This window comes from Sitodiplosis mosellana, unplaced genomic scaffold (genome assembly GCF_009176505.1).
Source record: "Sitodiplosis mosellana isolate CC-2019 unplaced genomic scaffold, AAFC_SMos_1.0 Smas_scaffold_1, whole genome shotgun sequence".
NCBI classification, from domain to species: domain Eukaryota; kingdom Metazoa; phylum Arthropoda; class Insecta; order Diptera; family Cecidomyiidae; genus Sitodiplosis; species Sitodiplosis mosellana.
In genome coordinates, this window is record NW_022595244.1 from 17,740,691 (window position 1) to 17,766,928 (window position 26,238).

General features: G+C 35.2%; 1 protein-coding gene across 12 annotated transcripts in view; it reads left to right on the plus strand.

Annotated features, from left to right (window-relative positions):
- LOC129580406 (protein winged eye) overlaps positions 1-26,238 on the plus strand; it is a 74,242-nt gene that overhangs the window by 34,360 nt on the left and 13,644 nt on the right. For 8 of the 12 annotated variants that reach the window (XM_055470798.1, XM_055470827.1, XM_055470836.1 and 5 more), the window contains 8 exons: positions 4,394-4,704; positions 13,317-13,708; positions 19,315-19,445; positions 21,896-22,033; positions 22,238-22,448; positions 22,548-22,699; positions 22,829-23,054; positions 23,235-23,357. In XM_055470798.1, the coding sequence (XP_055326773.1) occupies positions 13,324-13,708; positions 19,315-19,445; positions 21,896-22,033; positions 22,238-22,448; positions 22,548-22,699; positions 22,829-23,054; positions 23,235-23,357 (1,366 nt within the window). In that variant the 5' untranslated portion in view covers positions 4,394-4,704; positions 13,317-13,323. The remainder of the gene's footprint in view (positions 1-4,393; positions 4,705-13,316; positions 13,709-19,314; positions 19,446-21,895; positions 22,034-22,237; positions 22,449-22,547; positions 22,700-22,828; positions 23,055-23,234; positions 23,358-26,238) is intronic. The other 4 variants (XM_055470818.1, XM_055470880.1, XM_055470896.1 and 1 more) reach the window with 3 other exon arrangements.

A 26,238-nucleotide genomic window follows, 5' to 3' on the forward strand; every position in this document is an offset into this window, starting at 1 on the left:
CAGATGAAATCATTTCGTTTTGGTTCAATTTATTGGTGTTTGCTGCTACGTTTTCCCCTAGTTCGTATTTATCTAAACACAGTTCGGTGAGATTGTCTACAGATGCACACGTTCCACGGGGAAAAAAAATTAAATGCAAAGAGTTCCATAATTGCATTTCATGGACTCTGTATATTTTATAGTTATTAATGCAGAGAAATAATGATAAGAGATTGTCAGTCTTTGGAAGCGAAAGTGAAATCAAGAAACATTTTCTCAAGGCCATGAACAGACCAAACATAACTACGCAATAGACTTCAATCTATTTGACTAGTTTGCATTTTATTCAACGGTTTCTAGTAATTTCGTGCAAAAAACCCCAGGTGATAAATTCAAATTTCGTTTAAGTGTCTGGTTGGCTGACACTGAAGGGATTCGCAAACAAAGTGACTTCGTTTTAATGAAGAATCAGACGGTGACGAGGTTTTTTTTTCTCTCGAAGTGGTTCGTATTCACGGACCAACTGATGAATGAAAATCTCCAAAACGGAACGAAACAAAATGAATAGAATGAAAGAGGCATTGAAAATCGCATGCACTAACACGAATTTGGTTCAAAGGAGGGATTCGTTATTCTCTTTCTCTCTTTTTTTCAAAAATAAAACAATAACAACAACCTGAGCCCTACGGTACTTTAATCTTGTTTTTGAATATAGGTCGCTTTGTTTTTTTTTTCTTTTTCAATTAAAAAACAAAACTGTTCTTGGCTCTTAATCGCAGCATATAACGTTCAACATATGGGCATTCACAAATTCTAGTCAAATTACTAGCCACAAAAAAACTGAGATAAAAAAATGTAGAAAACAAACCAATTCAGTTTATAGCACCTCGGTCATCGAACAAATATTTAACAATTCCGTAGATGTAAATAAAAAAAAACTTGAAATGAATTAATTAATAAACACAGCTGTTGGATACAGCTAACACAATATGAAACTCTTCAGCACTCTGATGAAAATAAGTTATAAAGAAGGAAAAAGAAACACCAATCGCTCATATGTTCTTGCACCAAACTACTAGTTCGTCCATCCAATTCACTTTTGCTACAGCGGTCCGTATTCCATTTGTTCCATCGTCACATTTGAGTTTGCATGCATTTTTCATCCGTCCTTTTTTATGTTATCTTGATGACTTTGGTTTTGACGCTGTTATTTATAATGATCTTCTTCTCGTTGCCTGCCACCAAATACCATTGTGTCTATATGTACATATGTATACCTTTAACACCAACCAACATTTATTCACCATCTCTCTTTCCACTCACAAAATACCAGTTCAATTCATTTTGGTTTCATAGGATTTTCTCCTGTTTCTCTCATTCACTTTATCTCTGCAGACTTCTTCATTTTGTTATGCACACTTTTTATCCAGTTCTGTTTATTCTATTCATTTTCTTGATTTTTGTATCTTTTCACATCCGTAGTCGAGGTGTGTTTGGATTTCCATATGAATTCGAAAATGTCATGCTTGATTCGAATTTCAAATTGAACAAAACACTGTGCTGATACCAATCAAATAAATAGCAACAGAGCATTAACAGACTATTCAGTCGGAAGAAACGAGCGAGCCAATGCAAAGAGACAACAACGAAAAATAAAAAAATCGATCTATTTTCATAGTTCCAATGAAGAGTGTTTTAAGCCATGCAGAAATTCGGAGCGTTTGAAAAGAGTCATTATTTGTTTTTCTTCGTTTTGTTTAATATGTATCAAAACATTTGAAAATTGAATAATGAGCCGGGGGACCGGAATTCGTTGTTGTTTTTTTCGCTCGAAATTAGTTTATCTGCTGTTAGGGTGCAACTCAAGTGACCCTATATTTTCATATATATTCAAGTGGATTCTTGCCAAGTTTATTAAATTCCAATCCAAATTCTCGGAAATATTTTAGCGTGCATGTTTTTATGGCCATGTACGAATCGACCCGACTGCAGCACACACACAGCTTAGGGTCAAAACTGTACAACACAGCTAACTTTTTCAGTACACACAAGATGCTCGCGAGAAGCATTTCAATGTTTAGTCTAGCTAAATACATTCTTTTAATGTTTTATAACAACAATGTAAATTAATACGTAAACGAAATTATATGTTACTGCATACTAATGAATGATACACGATTTCTTGTGTTCGTACAAATGTCGTAATTGGTTTTCTTTGCTCAGAACTCGAAATGATCATAAATCGAAATATTTTTTTTTCTCTTCATTCGTAATTAGTGTTGAAATAGAATTTTGCACACTGTAGCAATTACAGTCACAGTCATCATAACACGGATACTTGTGTGTATATGTGGATTAGAATATACTTGGATATCTATTCTTAAATGGACTAAACATGTTCACAAGAAACAAGTCGACGCAACAACAACAAAAAACTGCTGCAAAATTGTGTTAATTGAATTGAATGTGTAAAGTGTGTTCTAAAAGGGTTTTTACATTCTTGATGATATTTAATACACGGACGGAATATCATACTAAAAGCAGACTTAATGCCAGTTATTTCCGTCAGACTCATTTACAGCTAACATTTTCAATGAAAAGAACAACAACAACCACATATAAATTCATTTCAAATTTTTCGCGATGAATTTCTCTACTTAAATTAATATACCATAATCAAAATTCTTTTTCTTGCTCACGTCAAAGTTGCTCAACTGTTCAGAACACCAATTTGGGATACGTTTTAATAGACTGCAGCAGTGCCATGTCTTTGTTTCAAGAGAAAATCAAGTTGAGTATCTAGGTACGGAAAAATGATTTCATCTACAAAAAGCAAAATCGATTGAGTTTTTTCATTGATTCTTCACTTTCTTCCACGTTCTTCCATGTTCTTTGTTCACGTAGACATTTTTAATGAGTAAAGTTTCGCAATCTTCTTCTAGAAAAGTCATTCAGCATTGAAAGAAAAGGTGCATCACAGCAATGAACTCCTTGCAAAGAATGAGGCTTCATTTTTTGAACAATTTTCAATTTTTTTTCTTCATCTAGTGATCATTGATTTTGTTTATCGATGTTTCCAACACTTATGTTGATTTGTTTTACTTGAATGAAACTCTATTTCTTTTGATCTATTCAGATACTCTCAGTAAATATAACACTTTGAAAGTAACATTTCAGAATACATGCACCTTTCAACTATAGTTAAAATCAATAGCCCATTGATGATAAGAATTTTTCTACTTTTTATGGTGTTCCCTGTTCTTATTGCATCACTGAAACACACACACACACCATTGAATGTCACTGGTTCTTTGGCCATGCCTGCACAATATATGAAAGTTTGAGAATTTCTCCAACTATTTTCATTAGAATTAGGGAATTTATTACCATAATTGAAGCATTATAAGAATTTCCCCCCGATCGATAAATAATTACGTCACAGAGAAGTTTCTGCTCGATGTACCCAAAACTTCTTCCGATATACAATGACGCTTGAATGGCATTTATATAACACGACTTTCTTTTGTTTCGCTCATTTTTTTCAACCTTCCCTTGACTAAAATGTGTATGAAATGCCAATATCAGCTACTGGGAAGACAAATGCATTTTATGAAATTAATTATTGGGATTATATTTCCAATTACGACGTCCAATTTTTTCCGAAATGATGAATGAATCCTTTTGGCTATTGTTACTTATCACCAACCTATCGTTTCGTAGGAGGTAACGTTGCTATCATATTACTAAATAGTACGTACACCGTACATACATCTAATGATAGAAGGTTCATAGCAAGAGGAAAGGTTCAATTTCAAAATGTCTCTATTTGTGGCGACATCGAATTGGATATTTCATTGAAGCAAAATTCTGTGTGGTTTGTTTATTGCATGAACATTTTAAATACATAGATTTGTGGTGTTTGAACGAGCAAATATCAATATTTCAATGAGATTTTGCGTCTAAAATTCATTTAACATGCGAATTGCATTGGCAAACGTAGGTCAAATGAGAAAACGAGTGTGGGTCAACCACTATGAGGCGAGCAAATATGCACTTCACTTCGTATATAAAGTGAGCAATGCAAACACTAATGCAAGCAACAACGTTCGATTGATTGCAATTTACGAATGCATACAGTACGTGCATTCATTAGTATTGTTTAAACACTGTCGATAAACGTGAATAGAAAAATTGATGGAAATCAAATGTACCGACGATGCACTGATGCAATTGATTTGCTATGACTCACCGTCTCTAAGTCAATACATCGATCAACCTTTGTTTTTGTATCAATGTATCACATTTTGAATTCCAACAGAAAAAAAGATCTTTTTCGTTCGAAGTAATAGCCTTAAAAATGCACACTTTTTTTAATAGCCTTTACTCAGACTTTGAATCTTGTTTTTATTTTCAGATTTTGGACAAAATTAATGGATAACATTTTGCCAGCGTGAAAAAAAAGTGAACAAAACAGTAAGAAGATTTTCAGAAAAGAGCAAGTGAAGTAGTTATTTACTTGAGAGTTGAATTTTATGTGCAAACGGATTACAAATATTCAGTGAACCCATTCCACTCGTCCGCCTACGTTTGGAAATTTTAGCAGCCGCACAAAGAAACAAACACATTTTTTGGATTTGCCAACGTTAAAAATTCAGCAACATTTTCAATGGAGGAGACTGATTTCGATTGGTTTCCTTATCTAAAAAGGAAAATTAAATATTAAAAGTAAGTACAATGCGTTCACACTTATTTTAGCTCTTATATGTACTGATTCATTCATTATTCACCCTATTCGAGAAAAGGGATAAATGGATTTTCAAGCAATGAACAAAACATTTTGACTTGATCAACAAATCGAACGGCTTTCTATTTAATATGCAAGGAATCTTAAGAGCAATGCTACAAAGACGTTCGTACTAACCAATCGGCTGTGTAAATTGCACAACCGAAATCAAAATGTTTCGATTCAAATTCAATTGAGCGTTTCATTGTTAAACCGATTAGACGCTAATACTGTGGAAACATGCGCGATTCTACAACAATTTCGATACAGAAATGAAAATAGATTGAAAGGAGTAGCAAAAATGGCACAATTATTGTCATAATACACAAACCATTGTACGCACTTCACTTTACATTCTCACGAAACTCTTGTTCAATTTCTCCCTTTCTCATTTCTATCTCATTTCACACCTACCATCCACACAAAATGTGCATATTTTAGTTTGAAAATGTGGTTTTTCGCTTGTAAGTTGCTTTGGGGTTTTCTTAGTCTTTTGTCTTGGTATTTCAAGAGACGAGATCATAAGATATTCGAAAATGCAGACAAAAATGTGTAATTCTAGGATCTTAACTGCCTAAATGATTAGCAACGACAAGATCGCTTAATAAATGAAGAAAAACGACACGCAGCCCTCTAGGCGAGGGACACTCAAAACAGTCATCGTACATATATTGAGCGGGCACTATCGATACGTTCATTTGTGTGAGTGCGATTGTGTAAACGACAATGTTCGTGTTCGATATGTGTACGATGACAGTTTCGAGTATTCCACGCGTAGAGGCGTCTTGGCGTCTTACGTCAAATCTTTCCCATGTATTTTATACGAAGAAAGCTACCTTGGCAACGAAGACGAGAGTTAAAGACAACGGATATTTTCACTCTGAATTCCAAGTATTTAAACGATTCACAAAAGGAAAAACATCACACCAAAAAGAAATCCAAGCCATCGAGTTTGACATTCGAAACGGAAAACAGATTAAAGTATGACAGTAAACTTTCCCCCAATTTACCAACTCCGTTAATCTATGCGCGAAAACTTCTTCCTGTTGTGACAAAGTAGAAAAGATGGAAGATTTAACAACACTTTATGTGCATTCTGAGATCAAAGTGTCGTATTTCTCACGACAGTTTGTCATACATTCTATAAAGTTACACGCACCATAAACTGAATATTGTTCGAATGTTCTAGGCATAAAATGAACCAGAAGCGTTACTGCCTATTTTCATTTGTTAATATTATTTACAGCAATTGACAATTTATCCTTCATGCAGTTTCCAATGGAAACACTTACTAATCTGTTCCGATTCGGTGCAACGCTGTGTAACATGTCGCACATTTACATAAATTAGAGTCGAAACGTGACTTTAATAAAGTTTTTCCAGAATATTTGCTCGGTGGCATTTTGGTCCGGCTTTTTTTTCGCTTTATCAGTGAATCGTGTCTATGTTTATGGCGTTTCGAACGGATCACAGCAGATGCCCTTTTTACGACTTTTATTATTTCTTCGTCTTTATCTCTCTCTCTCTCTCTATGGCTTTTAATATTTTGTGTGTTTGTTTTTCTTTTTCGAGTAAAGACATAAATCAAGTTGCAGTCATCGTGTCGTAATCAAAATGACATTTGAATTGCTTGAGAATAAGATCAAAAATGAATTTTACCGAAAGTATGAGAAAAAAAAACAGAAAATTCTCTTTGAATTTGGTTGTTTTGTTGCGCAAAAGGATCGAATCATTTCAAATTGATATATGAGAATAAGACACATTACGAAAAAAAAGGAACTAGTCATGCCGCCTTAATTCATCACAATGATATAGCAGATTTTTTGTAGTAGTTTTTCATTGTTTCTTTAGTTCTTTTTTCAGAAAATAATAATTTAAGAGTCAGACAATACACACGATATATCGCTTCAAATTATATGCATTTGCGTTGAAATTTCTATGTCATCCTTAAAAATACTCCAATTGTTTCCAAGAATGCCGACTTAAATGCGAATGGAGACCACAGATTATTTGGTAGAAACAATAAAGTGATTTTTTCCATGATGATGTCGAAGACATATTCAAATTGCACAGGAAATTGAGTCGTCTATCAGTCGGATTGGGAAAAATATTGGATTAAAATTTGGTTGGAATTGAAGTCAACGTGCAATGAATGCAGGTTGAATTTTCATACATGCTGGTAGTTGAGTAAAAGGGCCAAATATCATGAGTTCAACTGTATCATTTTTTTTCGACACCAATTAATGGCTTAATCGGATTTTCATTTCGGAGTTCATGCGACAGCTATTCAATATTATTTTTTTATGCATTCGGTTAGTCGCTAGCTTGAGCTGATAATAGAACTTCTGCATGTCACATGAAGGTATCATTATGGATAGAACAAACATGCTGCTCACTCGAGAAAAAAAAAACGTTGTAATGCATTGAACGCATATTCTGAACGGATTTTTTGTTCGTTCGTTCGTTCTTGTTTGCTTTTAATCTAAAGCATTCTGGGTATGCGCTCTGTTTGTTGTGAACCAAACGAAACGAAACGATTAAATGCATTCGAATTACTGGTTCACATTTGGCGCGAGTAAACAAGATATGGACTTGTTTTTTTCGTTTGCCGTCGTTGTCGTCATCGTGTAAAACTAATGGGATGTTATGACTGTTATTAAAAGCAAACGCTTGGTAAATGATAATGCTAATGCAGCAGCCGTAGAAATGTGTGCCAGCATGAACAATTTCCTCAATTCACAAATAAAATAACAAAAAAGAAGCCATGTTTGACAGTCAATAATAACGTAATTTAGGGCATTAGACGAGCACGATGGACGCAAACTCAAAGCAAGAACACACGCAGGCCAAATCTCATAAATGCCATGTTCAAATTGTACATTGTTCATCTCAATCGCAGTCGATTAATATTCAGTCGGGGAGAGTTACAAATGACAGGAATGAAGGAGATAGACATAAAGAATATTGAGATTTGGAGTTGAATAAAAAAAAATTGATGAAATCGAATAAAAAAATGCAGGAATACAGGAATGCACAGATTTTATTTAGATTTCGGTTAATCCCAGTCAATTTTTTACATCAACTCGGTTCGGATGCTTCATGAAAGTCAAATTTGGACGAATTACAATTGGATTGTGAATAAATAAATCGAGCGTTTGGTAACAGAAAATATCCAGATCCATCACTCATTGGTTCTTAAGGCTTATTTTGTTATTCGCTCACGTAAAAAGTAAATTACATTGAGTTCAAGTCCGCGTTATTGACTGAATTTGAGAAAATGTCAGTCATTTGAGACTTTGCTCAGATCCAATTTAATTGAAATGCCTGCTTTGTTTCGGATCGATTTCAGGGAATAAAGTGTGGGTTACTCCAATCCGAATTGAAATGCTATCCTCGGCGACACAATGTTTTCGTTTTGGCTGGTTCATTTCCGTCCAACTTTATCTATATATAGATAAAGTTCAACAAAAAATCGGTTCAAACAAATGTATTAATTGAGATTCGTAAAAGTTTCGATTTCCATTTTACTGCTTATGTAAAAAAAAATGAAAAAATAATTTCCATCGATTGAGGCATACGGTCTGAAAATGTCGTTTAATGAAGTCCCATCCATGGGCATTCTCATGCAATAGATCATATTAAACGAACGAAACCCTATAAAATTGACTTAGAAAATTAATTTATTTTATGAACCATTATTATTTTATCTGTTACCAACTACTGGCTTTTCTGTTCAGTGCGTAGTGTGTATGCGTTACGATTTTATTTAGAAAAGACCTCGGGCAAACATACACACATTTTCAATAGCAACAGAACATTTAAACGGGCAAAACGGAACGCAAGCAGAAGCGAATTAAGTATGTGCGCGCGCAACATGCATCGCCGTATCCATGTTGGCATTTTTTTTTTAAATTCGAGTTGACTTGAGTTGAGTTGCGTTCGAGGGACAAACAGAGATAGAATGAGAGACTATAGGATACATATATGTATATGTTCGATCTACACATGCGATATGAAACTCGTTTAGCGTATCGTTTCTTTTAGCACCAAACATCGCCTCTTATACATTGTCGACCGTCGAGAGAACGAACGATTTTTATTCTCTGTAGCTGTTGTTGTATCTTATTTTATACTGGACTTGAGCGGCTTTGCTCCCTATCTCTGTCTCTGTTGCTCCGTTCTTTCTCATTGTTCTGGCCGCATCGCGGCGCGTTCGCTTTTTATAATTTAAATTTAAATTTATGATAGTTTTTTTACGACTCTCGAAAGACGGCGATCGAAGAAGAAGGAGGCAAGAGAAAGAGAAAACATAATTTATACCATATTGCCGCGTTTCTCATTCAAAACAGTATAATTTTGTTATTTCTGTTCAGCTACTCTTACATTCGACTCAGTCAATCGTTTGCATGCGATTTGTGAATCGTTTACGGCAGTCGATCTAAAAAAAATTTCTATGGGTTTTCGTCTTTCAGTCAGTCACAAAGAAATCGAATCCACTTTACACGAAATTAAGAAAAAAAGCATTCCAGCACGCAGACCCTTTTAAAAGCTGTCTAATGCAGAATGACTACAAACTATTTGGCTTCCAATTTGATTAAAAACTCGCATGTTTTGTCTCATTCAAGCTTGCATATTGTGTCATTTACCGTATTTATGACGAGAGACGCAATCACACTCTTAGATTGTATTAAAAACAGCATTAAATTTGAGCTGGCTCCTTTCAATAAATTGAATGATTTCGGTATATGCATTACTGAATGAATCCATATCAAGAGTATTGGTAAATCAAGAGAGGGAAAACATAAGCGAACTGTTACATCAATTGTTTGTCAAAAAATTTTATGGGTTCACTCACATTCCTGATTGTGCCATAAATTTATTGGTGTTTTCCATACGTTACACATTTTTCAGGGACCATTGCACAAGCACACACACACAAACGATTCGAACTTCCATATATTCTCCTTAACTGAGTTGTAGTCATGATGAAAGCTTGCAGCGAATTCTCACGAGCCGTACGTGTTAATTGAACGGAACACGACACAAAAGGAATGCTTTCAATGAATAACCAACTTGTTTAATAAAACTACAAACAATAATTTCAGTGTCAAACTGTTCATTCTGTACGCGTTATTTTTCTTTCTGTGGATACACATTCACAAATTTCAGATCGAAACGATTTTTGTAAATATTTGTGATGAAATTAAGCAGAGTTTTTCTTTGTGTGTAAATACTCGTTCCCTAATAATAATCAATGAGGAATTTAAACAAAACAGTTGAAGCAAATAGTCAAATCAAAATATTTCAGTGAATCCTTTCAAAACACACATGTTTCGTTGCTGTCAAATTGAATTTCATTATTTGTACAATAAGTCACAGGATTGATCTGATTCAAAGACCGCATAGAGGGTATTTATTTGATTGAGTTTTGATTCTGCATCAAGACAGTGTTACATACACGAAAATCAAGACGAAAATTCGCCATAGAAAAGTATAGTTGCCATTGAAAATAGAGAGAAATGATGTGCTTAAAACTGTCGCAATAACAAAAATTCATTTAAAATTATTGCCTTATGAAATGATCATTTATATCGGTTTGCCGTTGGATATATCTAATGAATATCACCAATTAATTTCTAGTAATCGGACAGTAAATTAGAAGATTGACTCTCTTTGACATTCGTTATTATAGCATGGGATCACATTCTCAGTAATCTATTAATTGGCCTTTTCAGTTCTAATTTATGTACTACACATATATGGTGGCTGAACAACCGTTGCTCTTTGAGAACGAGCTAAAGTTTGGTGATTTCCTTTGCTTTATATTCGCGTAGATATTTCAAACGATCAATTTTTCCCAAAATGTATTCGTATTTTGAATATGCCATTTAATGATAGCAGAATGGGATTTCGTCATATTTGTCAGTCATTTTTCGACGATTGCGAACATTTCGGATGAAATCGAATATTGTCATGAATTGTTGAGCAGAAGTGGCTTAAAGTCATTTCAATGTGAAACAATCGTTTCAAGTTTTTTTTTTCTTTTTCTGAAACATTAATGGCTTTGATTGTATTTTGTACTACGACCAACCACAGGAAAATGAAGGTGAGGGATTAAATAAAAGTTCTCACGCCAAACTGATCAGTTGAAAGCCGTGAAGAAATGGCCAGTTAATATATTTGTTAACTTTAAAAAAACTCGCTTAATTTGGAATTGAGTGAGTTAATTCCAAATATTACATTAAACAAGGAAAAAAAATTACTACTTAGTCATTACTTTTTCGAATCATCTAAGGTGAAAACAACTATATTAACATCAACTGTAGTTTTGTCGCTTATGAACTTAAATTTCAGCAACAGATATTCAGTAATCATTTGAAACATTCATTGAATATATGTCCAGAGCGTAATAGAGCGTATAAGGGACATAGATTATGCAGTATGCATGCATGCATTCAAGCTCAATAGTACAAAAGAAGCAAAATGCAAAATGAAATGGAAAATAGAAAAAAAAAGACTTCAAATTGGAAATCGACCTTTTTCCGTCTTTTCATGCATGATTGGATAAGAGTATTTCGAGCAGTCAAACTGCTACACGGAGAAAAAAAATGCCAAGACTTGACTCGCTGTGCGATAAAAAGGAAAAAAGCAAAACACACACACACAGCGAGATTCGTTGCTGAAAAGGCAGAAATATCTATTTTTATGGCTCAACACAATATTGCCAAAAGCCATAACCAATAACCATATCGTTATAATATTATTAGCATTGTACTTATGTATATTCTCATCAATGTAGTCGAGGCAAAGAATCGAATATAGCAGCAACGAAAGAAAATAGCTGAAGAAGAAAAAAACATCTCCTTTCGTTCACAGTGCGGATCCATTGGTTTTGACACTTTTTCCGCAACGATATCAAGAAAATACCACATAGGTTACTTGCTCAATGCATATTATGAATACGAAATACCGTGAATTATCCAAGTATTAGTACAACTTAAAATCGTAGCGCTTTGTTTCTACACATACACATGTACGCCGAATAGACAAAGTTCAGATGAAATGGCTATGACTGACTAGCACCGTTGTGATTCTATACCGAAAAAAAAGAAGAAGATCGAACTGATGTTCGAGCAAAACTTGATTCAAAACTTACGTTGTGTTCCTTTGAAATTGGTTTCGTGTTGCCTTTTTGGTTCCTTATTGCCATTAACATCACAAACCGAACCGGTTCTCTTTGCTCTATCTCATCATCTTTCCATTTACGTTTGCTCATTTGTGGTTTCTGTTTCGTTTCGTCGTTTCTTTTTCGTACCGAAGAAAGTTTTTAGTTTGGTTTGTATTGTCATTCCGCAGAATATACAAATAAAACCTATATAATTTGTGCATAAATTACGAATACCAAGAACCGACAGATGAATCGCACCGAAACGTTCTTTCCTCTCTCAATTTTTTGAATTCTTATTTGTTTCTCATTGGCGCTGCAAAAAGTGCACTTTTTCTTTTCGTCATTCGAAATAAATGACTATCTCACTAGTATTAAATGTAACCTGCTAACGAATATGAGTTCAAAATTCGGCGATGAATAGTCCTAGGTTCTGGTTGATATGATTATTCATCAGCTGAATTTATCACTTGTCCAATTGTCATTAATCGCTTAAATGAGAGCGTATGCACGGCACACACGGTTGCAGTTGGCACTGGCACCGGTGTTTAAATACAATTATAGCCTTTTCTACATTACATTCACGTTTGAGGATTTTTCATCTTGTTACAGTAGTACTGGTTTGTTCCAATTTAGCACATACACACACACACACAATCATTCATTAAATCCACTTCACTCATTTGTACAACGCACACGTAACTCAAGGCAAAATTGTGCATGCTACCCACCGACGAACGAACAAACGAACAAATGAAAGATTGGGGTTCCTTGCTCAGGCAAAATATTTCAATAACCATCTCGTGTACATGCAACAAATAATTGTAAAATAACAATGCAATTGATAGGTAGCATACATTCAGTCACGTGTCAAACAGTATGCTTCCCATGATGGCAAAACATTGCCGCACTTCTTTCGGTACGGTGCAATGGAGTTAAAATGAAATTAATGCCCGAGCGAATACACTGCGCTGCGTCTTTGTTCATTGGTAACGTGGTCAAAATTCAAATTTTATGCAATCAGTTTGATCGGCTCACGTTGTCGAAAAAAAAGATAGACTCAAATTCAATGCTAATTATTTGGTTAACCAACGGTTGTTTTTTTTTTCTTCTATTTTATTGAATGGGAAACCTAAGCCGATAAAATGCGCCTTCATTTAAGATGAAATTATTTTCAATGAGATTTTGATTTGTATGCCATCAGTAGTTTTTAAATTATCATTAGTTTTCAATCCATTCTTATTTTAAGATTTATTTCATAAGTTCAAATTTCAAGTGGATTTTTAACAATTTATTTGATTTAAAAATTAAATTTTATTTATTTCATTTCGTATTTTCTTTTTGTCTCTTTCTTTTCGTTTCGTCTTATGTTTGCGATGTGTTCATTAGACTTGGAATGTTGGGAACAAGTGAAGAACGGCGTTACATGGGACCAGCTGGTTCACAAACGCAGCATCACCACAATTCGCATCCACATTCAAACAACCAACAACCAACTGCTGTACCACATTTGGCGCCGCATCCAAACACTCCATTTCCGTCGTACTTTTCGCCATACTCACATTTCCAGCATTTGGCTGCGTTGCATACCAGCGCTTTTGGTGGCAGTAATCTAAACACAACCGATCTTTTTTTGAACCAAACAAGCGCTCTCACATCGAGCCTATGGCCCGGTTCGCCAACACTCTCCTCCACAACCAATGGTCAATTGCCTCAAACACCGTCTAGTGCTGCTAGCAGTGGACGCGTATCCGCTTTTGATTTTTATACTAACGGTCAAGGTGAGTTTCATTTTGCTTTTGTTTTCTTTGCTTATCCTCTCATTAGCTCCGTCTCCAACATGACTCTATACGGATTTTGAATTTGAATTTCGGATGGAATAATCCAGAATGGAATGACGAATAACGTTCTCTACACAACTTCCGACTTCGTAGCACCAAACAAACTGAAATGTTGCTGTAAATGGAAGTGTTAGGGGTGCAAATTAAATTTGGCTCGCCCTCGGCGATGCACATATGCCAGACTGCTACTGCATCGGAAAAACATACTAAAAGTACAACCACTTGCAAAAGTTCTAGATACCGAAGGTGAAGCTGTGACGATAATGCTCCAAGCATTAATAAAAATTTGAATGGATAGAATTTTACTAATTCAAACATTAGTTGTTGTTGTTACTTTCATAATATATTTTGGATGTTGTCGAACTTTCCCCCTTTGCATAATTTAATGAATTCACATGAAATACAATATTTGGTTCCAACTATATTTCTATAACGAGCAAAGAATTAAAGCACAAAAACCACCAAACAGATGAGGTTGATGGAAAAGTTTCGTTTTTCATAAAAAAACCACTTACAAACTTTTTCCAACTTGCACATGGAAAACACTCGTTGAGTATAAATAAATAATGTCAATATTCCTTTTGCCATTTCGTACAAATGAAATCAACCTTTTTACGATTCTTTCCGAATAGAATTTATTATGACCTACATTTGATTTCAAATTTTCCATTTCATGCAGGTTTTGCATAATTCCCAAACAAAGTGAATCGATTCTCTTTCGGTCCTGTTATATAAAGCCCGAGTTGAAAAATCGATAAAATGGCTTATGTAAATTCGTGTGGCCCAATTTAAATTTGCTGCTATGTATTTCAATGCTGCTATATAAAATGCACAACGTATTTAATCATGATTTCAATGTGGCAGATATTCGATGCAAATGCACACGGTGCATTACATAAGCCTGATGATTGTTGTTTGCAATCCCAACTAAAACCAATTAATTTGAAAATTTTGACAATTGTGGATACAATTTAGTTTGAATTTATCTCTATTGTTAAAGCAAAATGATGGGTTTGTGTATACTGTATACAGAGTTGGCAAACATAACATGGCATAAATTTGAGTAAATTAGCGATGAATTAAATGTGTCAATGTTTTGCAAATATATATTTTTTTTGGTGTGATTGAACAATTTGAATGCTTAATTCGTGAACCTCGACGCAAGAGATTGAAAATATTTGTTTGATTTATCAGACAAATTCAAATACATGTTCTTAACAAATGGAAAATGATTTAATACCAATGTATTCGGTCATACACTACGGAATGTGGCACTCCTACTTTCGACATCGACCTAAAAAAAAAAACTTGCTTTTATCAATAAATTTTCGAGATATAACCAATTTGCAATTCTGTTTTGAGAACATTTTTTCAGAGATTAGAAAGAATCAGCGGCTTGATTCTTCTAGCATTTCCGGTTAATTTAAACGAATGCCATTCTTAACGCTGTGTTTTGATAATGAATGATGAATATGCATTACGTAATACTATCTCTCCAAATGTTTAAACATTAATGAACACCAAAGGCGAATATTTTTCGTTTTTAAGCCGCAAATCTTGTTCAGCGAAAAGATGCGAGGCAATTTAACAAAACATTTTACAAAGTTTCCATTTTCGTTGATAGCTTCCAATTTCATCTGAAATTTGTCGCATAATTAGTTCTTCAATTAGCCGTATATTTCGCGGCAAATTACACAAGTCCAACATGCGACATTTAGCAGACGTGAATTCAAAATTTGTAATTTGCTCAGGGCTACGAGAATAATATGCCAAGTAACACAACTTGTATGGTAAAATTTTAATGATTTTTTCTTGCATTTTAAACTCAATATCACGAAAATGATAGAGACTGCAAAAATATAGCCCTTGTACAAACACTATGTACATGTTTGTATCGCAAACAACCGAAAATGTCACAACCTACCATATTCCCCCTTTTCGAGATCCTATCAGAGAGACAACACTATGTATTCTCGGCAATTTCATTTTTTTTCTGCAATATGGTTAAGCGAGCTAATTATCGGATTTAAATGCCGCTATGATTAATCACGCCTTCATCGGTCGAACGAAGAGGACGAGCGAATTTCAAGCTGAAATAAAATATCTTTGATATTTCCCGACATATTTGAATGTGTGTGTGTATGCTTGTATGTGTGAGCTTGTGTTTAGCAAAGCAAAAGTTCAATGCTACTCGTACCAACAGAAAGTGTAAAAAAATGGATTTTTCTCTGGAAGTATGTGTCTGAATACTTACAGCAGTCATAATGAGGATGCCATTGACAGAACGAAAAGCAATGAAGTAAAATGTGATTTTGGGCAAAGCCTTCTGCGAAAATTTGCATTCTTGTGTTAGTTGTGTGAATGCGAATTTGAATGTATGGTACCAAACCGCACGACACACGACAGGAAGAGACGAAGGGAGAGGAAGGGAGAGAACGGGAGAGAGAGAGAGAGAGCCAAAAGTCAATCGGTAACCGAATATATGCATAAAGTTTTCCATTGGGTGATAATATTTTCGTTCGTTTATATGCCTTTAAAATGCTTGCCCGCACGCAGATAAGTATCGCTCGTGAACAGGAAATGAGTTTTAGCTTCATAAAAAATATGTAATTTATCTACTCATACTCGCATCGAGTCAGCCACTCCGCACCATTACGTTGAGTAGTCGTAGTCGTCGTCGTCGTCGTCGTCGTCTTTTCGGTGCTCGGTGCCTTGTTTCAACCGCGTAGATTTGTTCCAAGCATAATTGATCGATGTGTACGAATTCCGAGTACGAAGAACGGTGGAAACGTGTGTTTCCAGCAGAGCTCAACTGTAGGCAGTGTTTGCGAAGACAGAGACTAAGCCATGGATTCGGCGAACCCTTCATGCAGCTGGAATTTCATTAATTCTAGTCTCTGACATTGGCAACGAATACAAATGCAATGGGTTTTATATGTTTGCGTAGCCGTGTCCATGTCCGTGTCTGTGTATGTGTGCGTCATCGTGTATTGTATGCATGCAACGTTGCAGATCAAATCTCTTTCTCTTTCCACCATACATGGAACAGCATGTGTATCTGCATACAATGTCTAATGAATGCTATGCGAAAAAGAAATTAATGCAATCATATACTATACACAGCCCGAAGCCTATATTAATGGCAATGTACCGCTTGCTGCATTTTGCGTTTCTACAAGATAGATAGATGGATGAATTGCAAATATTATATGGGCGTGGAATAGAAACGAGTGTTACATCGAAATTTTATGCGTGCCGTCGATGTTCGGTTGTTGTTGGCTCAATTTTATTGCAAATAAGTCGGGGGAAAACAACTTACCATACTCTTTATTTTCATTATTTTGAAAGAGAAAAAAAAGAGACGCACTTGCGAATCCTATTATAAGAAATAACACAATTATCCGAAAGTGTTTCATTTCATTTTAGAAACAAAGTTGCAGATCAATCGCAAACTACAGAAAAATGAGCAAATTTTTGAAAAGTGATGGACTGTGAGAAGAGCAATGAATAGAATGAGAAAATATCTCATAATAGTAAAGAAGTCGATAATACGAATATGAGAAAGGAATTTCAAAACAGCGCAGAAAATGTAGAGCTTCGTTGAGCTCCGTACTCTTATTAGAATCGATTTAAAACACTCTTCACACAAAGGCACTCGCCGAAAGTCTTGTTCATTCGCATCAAGTATAAGCTTAAGACGAAAAAAGAAATCGAGGATTAAATCTCAAAATATAGGAACCTTTTTTGCAGTGCTTTATTCATTAGATTTCAAGTTGTTACTGTCTGTTAAGGACGTGAGTGCCAAATAATGTGTCTGCATAAAATTCACAGCAAATTTTCAATTCTTCCTACCAATTTCCACAAACTTTATTACGTGTGTCTGATGGCGGGCGCTACGTTCGCTGCGTCGCATCTCAATGTGGTTATTGTAGCGTATTTCTGTCGCTAAAAAACTTTTTCGCCGGGAACAATGAAGTTGGGGCTTTTCGAAAAACTTACTGCGATTATTTTGTCTTCGTCGGATAATAACAATGTGTAATAAAATGAATATTTGCTATAATTGCATTTAAGCTCACTGATGCTGAACACATAAAAACATTTCGAATTGTTTGATTTTCTGTTATTTGTTAACTTATGCTTCGATTGTTGGGTTCCATTCACATGAATTCGTCGTATTGAAGCGTCGCCGCCAACCGATTGACATTTCGCATTCATATGCGGCTGAATGAAGTCATCGGCGGAAAACTATCCAAAAACGCCAAAACCGTAGGGAGAGTCTAGCGTAGCAATTCCAGTGGTTGTTCGTGTCAATCATTTGATTTTATTGGATTAATTTGGCGCGTGCATGCTTTTTCGAGAGTTTCAATAGAATTTAAATTTGTGATGAGAGAACGAGAAAAAAACACATTTTGCATTTATTTATCTTTTGAATCAATTTTGCCCAGAATTTAAACAGGTTCGCCAAACAAAATGTTATTTACATACGAAATGGACTGAAAATGTTTGGTGAAAAAATTTATACCGATACATGACAAATCTTTGAGCGTATTGATGCTGTTTGCTCATTTAAGTGCATGCATTTGTATTTACTCGCCTCAGCTACAGCACATTGATTGTTGATCTTCGAAAGCTGAAGGGTTTTGTACATTTCAATAGGTGTACACAATGCATACGCTTAATAAAATCAAATGACTGGCTAATGCTGCACGTGCGATTCGAGTTTCAAAAAATTATTTGTATTTCTGTTCATACTTTTCAAAATGCAAATTCAAATTTATTGCTATTTTGCATATTAATTCGTCAAAATTTCCAATTGTATAATACATGAATCTCAAGCTCACTGTTTTGCATTTATTGAAAAGCCAGATGCAGTTTTACTGCTCTTCGACTACGTGGTCGAGCCGCGCGCACAACATAATTAAGCATTTTCTTCACGTACAACTACAACAAACCCATGTGTTCAGCAATTTGTTCGTGCGTTTACAAAACGTTGGCAGAAACTCTAAGTAGGTAAAATCGCATCGCTCATATTTATATGGCGAATGCATGCTACGTGTGAAGTGCAAGATGACTCAAGCACACTTGCAGTGGAAGACTAAACTACTATCATTGTTATGAATAAATGCAATGATAAAATGAGGACAAATTCGTTTCTTTTTCTTAACTAGAATATTATAATTAAAATAATGGCAGGAATGATCATGTTATGATGTGAGAAGCAATGGGAACAATTAGGCGGGTATTAATATCGGCTTTGGATGCAATAGATATTATTCCTTTTTCTTCACTTTAATGCCACGAGTTACATATTTTACTGCTTTACTCAAAGAGAATATTAATCAGTCCGACTGTAGAATAATTGCTTGTAGTTGAAAACTAACAAAACAACTTCTACCTTTTGCCTGCGCAAATTCAGTTGCAGAATGACTGCTATTGCTGCCCATGGAATTATAATTTTGAAGCGATTATTCTTCGTAAACAAACAAAACATGTTCTCACCAATTCGGTTTACTAAAAAAAAAATATTTTTTTTTCTCATTTTTCAGTGACCGATTCGTTACTGGCCACAAGAGGTTACAGTACACCACCCGTCAGTGCTCCATATTTACCGGTCTCATCGTTGGATTTTGTGGCAAAAAATTTCCAAGCCGCTGCTGCAGCTGCCCAGTTTAGCCAAGTGAGTATTTGCACAACCGGTCCCGTCGTGATAAATCAATTATTCAGTTTGAGTTTCGATAATAAATCATAGAATAAAGATAGATGTGATATACTCGCATCTTTGAAGTGTATTATTGCCTCTATGCATGGAGCAAACAATGTGGTTAGTCCTAATAAATAATAAATTATCATCGGTGATTGCACAGTGAACGTTTGCCTATATGAATGCGCCGATTGCAATCCAATGCAAAACTGAATTGAATACTACATTTTGACCGTATGGCAATAAACATGCAATTCAAAACAACAAGTTTTTACTGATGGAAAAAGTTTCGTATTTTCATGATGGTGATAAGATATTCATTCAAAATAACCATGCCATTGCAAATGTGTTAAATGTATTAATGTTAAAATGGGTTGGAGCCATAATGAATAGATTAATTTTCGCATTTATAATCTAATTCAAAGTATAAATTGATTTCATGGGTTAGAATAATTTTTCAACTCAATTAAAGGTGCAGTTTGAATGGAATTAAGCACATTCTCTAAGCGAAAAAAAAAACAAAAATGCATAAACAAAACTGCCCTAGCTTCTAGCGCTTAATGTAACAGCTTTAATCCAAATCCACATCATTGGAAAAATCCTTCAGGAGTAGCTTTTTTTTATTTCATTATATTAATTGTGCATAATAATGGTTAAGTGCAAAAAAACAGTAAGTCTTTACAAATATTTGATAAACTTCAATGGACACCACTTCTCAGCCGTTTAACTGAGTTAAATTTGTTAAATGTGCTTGCAAAGAGCCAATATGCAAGTTTCATGTGGGAAAGGGTAATTAGCTGACTGCTAGCATGGTAAATTTATTGTCTGGATAAATGATGACGACTACTATTAAAGCTCAAGTGGAGGTATTCGCATCGGCACTCTTATTCATGATGTGCACTCACGATGGCTTTTAGTGGAACATTGAATGCGGATTACTTAATATATTCCGTATGGGCTTCGGTGATCACAGAACAAAAGAAAGATTACGCTTTTAATTTGCATTGTGCATCTATTTATGATTATGCTGATTTTTTTTCCATTCAAATTTCTATTAGACGACAATAAAATACGCTAAAAAAGGTTTGATAATTGTAAAAAAAAAGGAGAATGAAACCACATTGAATGCACCACTATCAATTTCATTATCTTGAGAGATGAACCAGTTCCGCTCCATGCATAATTCCCAACTTAATGAAAACATAGCCAACGAACTGTAAGATAAGAGCCATGAGCCAGTCAGGTTTCCTTCGTCACCCACGTTAATGAAACGACTTTCTTTTTTCGCAATTTGCATATTTCCAAAGAATTCATTAAATGCATCTGTAATTGAATATTTATTCAGCTTTCCCATAAATTGCTCAGAGTCAACCCTGTAAATTCTATTTAACAATGTAAATTCATTCACCCGCAAATACAAAAAAAAAACTTACGAAAATCGTAACTTATTCATTTTGCCCGAACTATAAAAAGTGCATCCAGATTTAGCACGACATTATTATTCGCATCCCAGTAATAGTGAAATAAGGTGTATTACATGTGTACGCTGCAAGTCAAAAATCTTTTCATTTTTTTCATTGTAAATTTACAGTTAATTTTGATAATCTTTGAAAACATTTTGAAAACTGTTACGATATGTGTTCAAATGTGCGCACTCTCCAGCAGAGATATAAAGTGGTCTAGACAAGTTCATTTGCACATTTAATTTGATGTGGTGAAAAAAAGAGCGGAATAAACAAAAAAAAAAAGACTGAGCGCTAAAAAGCAACCTGCACCAACAAACTCAAACGTAGCTGGACGCTTTTTCGTACATAAAATTGGCTCAGTGTGCATCAGGCCCGTGGGCTTACGTTACTGTGTATATAAAATTTTATGATTATTATTGTGTGCATATGTTTGCGTTCGCACACTGCTCTAGTGTGTATGCGTTCTAGTCATTCGTAAATGAAGCACGTTTCAACGTTAACAAATTTACCTTCAACAACATCTTCACCGCACATTTTTTTCATCCTCTCTCTCTCTCTCTTTCTCGTGTGCGCCACACTCCACGCTCGGAACAAGTGATGTTCGCTGTTGCAATTTAGTTGAACTGTTAAGCTACATGGATTTGACTATCTGCGCAACACTTTTACACAGCATATGCATTATGCAAGCAATTTTTTTTCTAACAAGAATTCTTCTTTTTGCGAAAGCATCGCCCGTCAGAAAGCACTATTGTTTCAATAAATTCGTTAAACTTTTTTTTGTTGATAAAATTGAGCGGTTTTGATTGCTAATCTGATATCGATGTAATAACAATAAAAACTCGCTTCACATAATAATGATTTTTTCCTGCTCTTTACCATTTCAAAATCCATTTTAATAAAACCGTTGCTTTTGTTGCTGTTTTTTTCTCTTTCTCTCCATCTATCTGTGTGCATGTGAAGCAGGCAAAGAGTCTCTTTTTACAATCACAAACCGATCTTTTTGGCAGTACTATATCGACGACGAAAAAAAGTGAAACATGTTTCGGCCGATGGCAAACGACCCATCAACAGCACGTATTCGAACCACTTCATATTCAAGTAAGTTTTTAATAAACACACACACACACATACACATTTCAACGCAAATTCCTATCCAAATGCCACATGCAGCAACTTTGATTTCATATACCGAAAACATATTTGGAATCGGTCATAATGCTGGGGATTTGTACTGTTTGAAATGTTATTCTTCGATATCGATTTTTATTTTGTTCACGACACATGCACACTTTGTATTCACAGGTTCCGCCAATTACGACGACCAATAGTATTACAATAAAAAGCGAGAATATCAGTTCAGGTAGTTCGGTGTCATCACAGCAGTATTTGCAAAAAACTAGTACCGATAGCAATAATCAAATTAATGGATTTAGTTGTCCATATTATTCGCCGCCAAAATCGACCACGACAAAAACAACAGTATCTACATCGCCAAGCTCGCGGCTCACCAATGGTAAATGACTGCTTTTTTTGCCTGTGCATTGACTTTGACTCATCTTCTGTGTGTTTTTTTCTTCTTCTGTTGTTTGTTTCAAAATTGTTTCAAATTTAGGTACAACGTCATTGCCCATAACTCATACAACGACATCAGCCGCCAGTACACCTCATACCAAAACAACAAACACCATCCATTCTGTACACGACATTACTTCTGGTTGCAGTCGAACCATCCCAATTTCATGGAATAACTCATCACTTTTACAGGTTTGTTCTACAGATGGAACAGAAAAAAAAATTGTCCACTGTTTTGATTTCATTCCGCCTTTTTATCTCCTGTGAGTGCTCACTTAATATGATTCTCTTTTTTTTTCGTCGTTGCCATTTTTATCGCAGATAAAACGTGAACCGTGTCAAGTGTCTGAAGTGACGACATCAAATAATTTCCCGTCGACGACTACAGTTCAATTAAAAGAGCAACAAAACACAACGATAGCCACAAATCGGCCAATTGTCAAAAGTGAAATCAAATCGCCAACTGAAACGTCTTCTTCGTCAACAGTATCGCTATCGACCGCCACATCAAACATGGAGCACACCAGCAATAATTCAGTTCAATCGGGTTAGTCTGCCACTGTTGCTATTGGCATATTTCTTGATAAAAGAAATGATGAACACAAACAAAAAAAAACGAGATTCAATTCACTTGTGATTCACTTTGCGATGTCATAAAAACGGTTACACAATGCTGACACTTGTATCATGTCTTTACTCATATATATATCTTGATTCGGTTTTACAGGTGCGATTCCAGTTGGGATAGCGGTGGCACGACAACGCCTTCAAGAACATGCTCAACAGCAGCAACAACATCAAACGAAAGATATCAACCGATTCGGCAATATAGGCATTGCCACTGATTTGGGTGAGTTCTTGTTTTTCATTCTTTACGTTTTTTTCTTTCTCGATACTTTAAAGAAGGCGATAAGTAATTGATCACGACTTGTTTGCGGTATCCACACGTTAGAAATCAATTTTTGTATCCAATCCTATATGAGAAGAAACAAAAAAAAAATTCTTCTCAAATGCAATTCAATTTAGTTCACATTCAAACTGTTGAATTTCGCATCATGAAATACCCCAAAACATTCTGTCTAGAGAAATTTCGTTTTCAAATTGATCCACGCCAAAGATCACACCAACTGAAATTAAATGAAAAGTGTGTTTCATATTAAATTTCACTAGAATAAGATATATTTATTTGCTAGCAACGGTTGCCGCCTTAAATGTTAAGCGAATGGTCAAATATGGATTTTTGTCAACTGATCATGGAAATTAGCTCGTGTGCACTTCGTTTGACTGAAAATTCACGAAAAGGGAAATAAAAACCGAAAAATCTCTTAATCAGAATTTATATGTGGCCAGGGAAAAGAGGGAGATAAAAGACAGCAACCAAACCCGTTTGAGAGAAAAATAAAAGTACTTAACTAAAGTAGCTGGGATTATTATTTGCTTTCTGTTTTGTGCTCCCTAATTACAAAAAAAATCCAAAACTGACAGTTGTAATTCAATACGAAATAGGATTTTTGTTTACTGTTCAAATTGTCCTTTTTCTGATGCTTTTTCCCACATTCATTCCCATCTATGGGGCACGGGTATCTTCTTGCTTTTTTCGAGCAATATTTGCTAAATACAAAGAAATATGAGAGAGCAGCGAACAATAACCGGCGCATTCAATTCACAACGTTCAACTCATATCGCTGTGCTCCAGTCAGGTTCAGTCGGTGTGTTTTTGTGAAGTTCTGAAAAGAATAGTAGACATTATCAGCATTCAGTGCATTATATGAAAACATTACTTATCACATTCAACTATACTTTTTGCACTGTCCAAAATCATCAAAAACCAGATTTTTTTTTTCCATCAACGTCAATTTCTCTCTCAATTTCGCGTTGTTTGGTATTCTTCATGTGAACTACAGGCGTGTATGTATATGTATAGCCCACGTAAGCGTGTGTATGCATTTTTAATGCCTTTGGTTCATCTCACACCAGCCAGCACACGTTGTTTTACTTGTTTTCCTCGTTTTTTTTTTCTTCTCTCTGAATCATTTGAATCTTTGTGCCTTTTTGATGGGATGTATTCTCTTTCTTCTTTTTCTGTGTTTCTCTTTGTGCCACACTTTACAATTTTCGAAACATTCAGCATCATATTCTCGGCGTTGTCTTCTTTGGCCTTCGTTTCCAGTTGCCGTATCCGTGCATTCATTTATAAAGCAGCGGTACGAGGCAGCCATATGACAAAGTTATGGCATATACAGTAATCAGTGCTAATAAAAAAAATATATATGTGTGAAAGCAAAATTACAAATCAAAACTCGCGAACACCACTACAATTACGAGTTGAGGAAAAGGATTAAAGTTTCAATTAGAGCTGTGTTAGTTGAGACTGGCAATGTGTTCATACGAGGCTCGTTTATGTTATCAAAAGGCATTTTGCAGGTTATTTAGTCTACTTGACACAAAAATCCTAACACAGACTAATAATTAAATTTGAAATTTAACCGCACAAGCATCGTCGTCATGTACGATGATGATGGTGATGATGCCATCGAATTGTGTTCATCTGCTTTTTTTATTCCATGTGCATGACGGTTTGCGATAAGCACACGCGTAGCGGAAGGAATAACGAAACCGCAGATAATAACGGATCCCTCTCACATGCTGCATATCAACACTTTCGGGCTCATACGCACAGTGCACAGGCGAAATATTAATACTTCATAATCGCTTTCGTAAATATTTACGTTAAAAGGTGTTACACACACACACTCGTTTCCCATAATTTCGTTTTGTCTCAATTTTGTTATTCCGCACTTTTGCCAGCAACTCTGCCATTTGCCGCTGTTTGTACATTTTTGGAAGAGAATATGCATTGTTTGGTATTTTTTTCTCCGATGGAATGAGAATGCAAGTTCAGAAACAATTTCTGAATCTCGTTGAAATGTATCGATTGACAGAATCGCTTCGAAGCGAAGTGACATTCTGAATCGCAAAAGAAGTGTCCAAATATTCAATTATTCATGAGCAGCGTTTGCAGTGAATTAACTCATGCTCATCATGAAAGCATGATAAATGTTCGATTCCACTGCTGTTTTCGTAGTATTCATTCCGTTTTCGTTTTCGTTTTCGTAATTATCACTTTTCTTACATTTTTGTTCATTTTGGTTCGCGTGCCGAATGCATCCCATATTCTCCATCTAATCTTAATTTCACAGGCGCACACGTCCTCATAAATTGTAAGCAAGTGTGTAACAAAAAAAAAAGTCATTTTTCTTGTTTAGACTTCTTTTCAATACACGATTTATTACCAATACCGTGTGAGCTTGTTGTATCTGAATGCCTCGTTAGTTGATTGATTACATTTGCTATATTCGAGCCATTTGCTGCCAGTTGCAGGCTCTTATTCTATAGCCATTTGTGAATGTGCACTTCGAATGGCAAACACTGAAAAATCTTACATTTTTTTTCTGTTGCCTTGAAACGCATTAGATACATTTTCGAATTGCCATACCGAACTACGGAGCATATTCATTGTTGTGTCGTGATATTGCGCTCACAAAAGATTAATTGCAATTTAAAAACGCAATAGCGTGCATAGCCACACTTTCCCTTCGGAATATGTTTCGTTCGAAAATGAATAGAATGAATTGGTAGTTTTGGATTGGACCACGCCTGAAAAATGCGAACAAAGAAAGAAAAAAAAATACAATCGCAGTGTGCAAAGTACCATGAATGATTTTCTATGC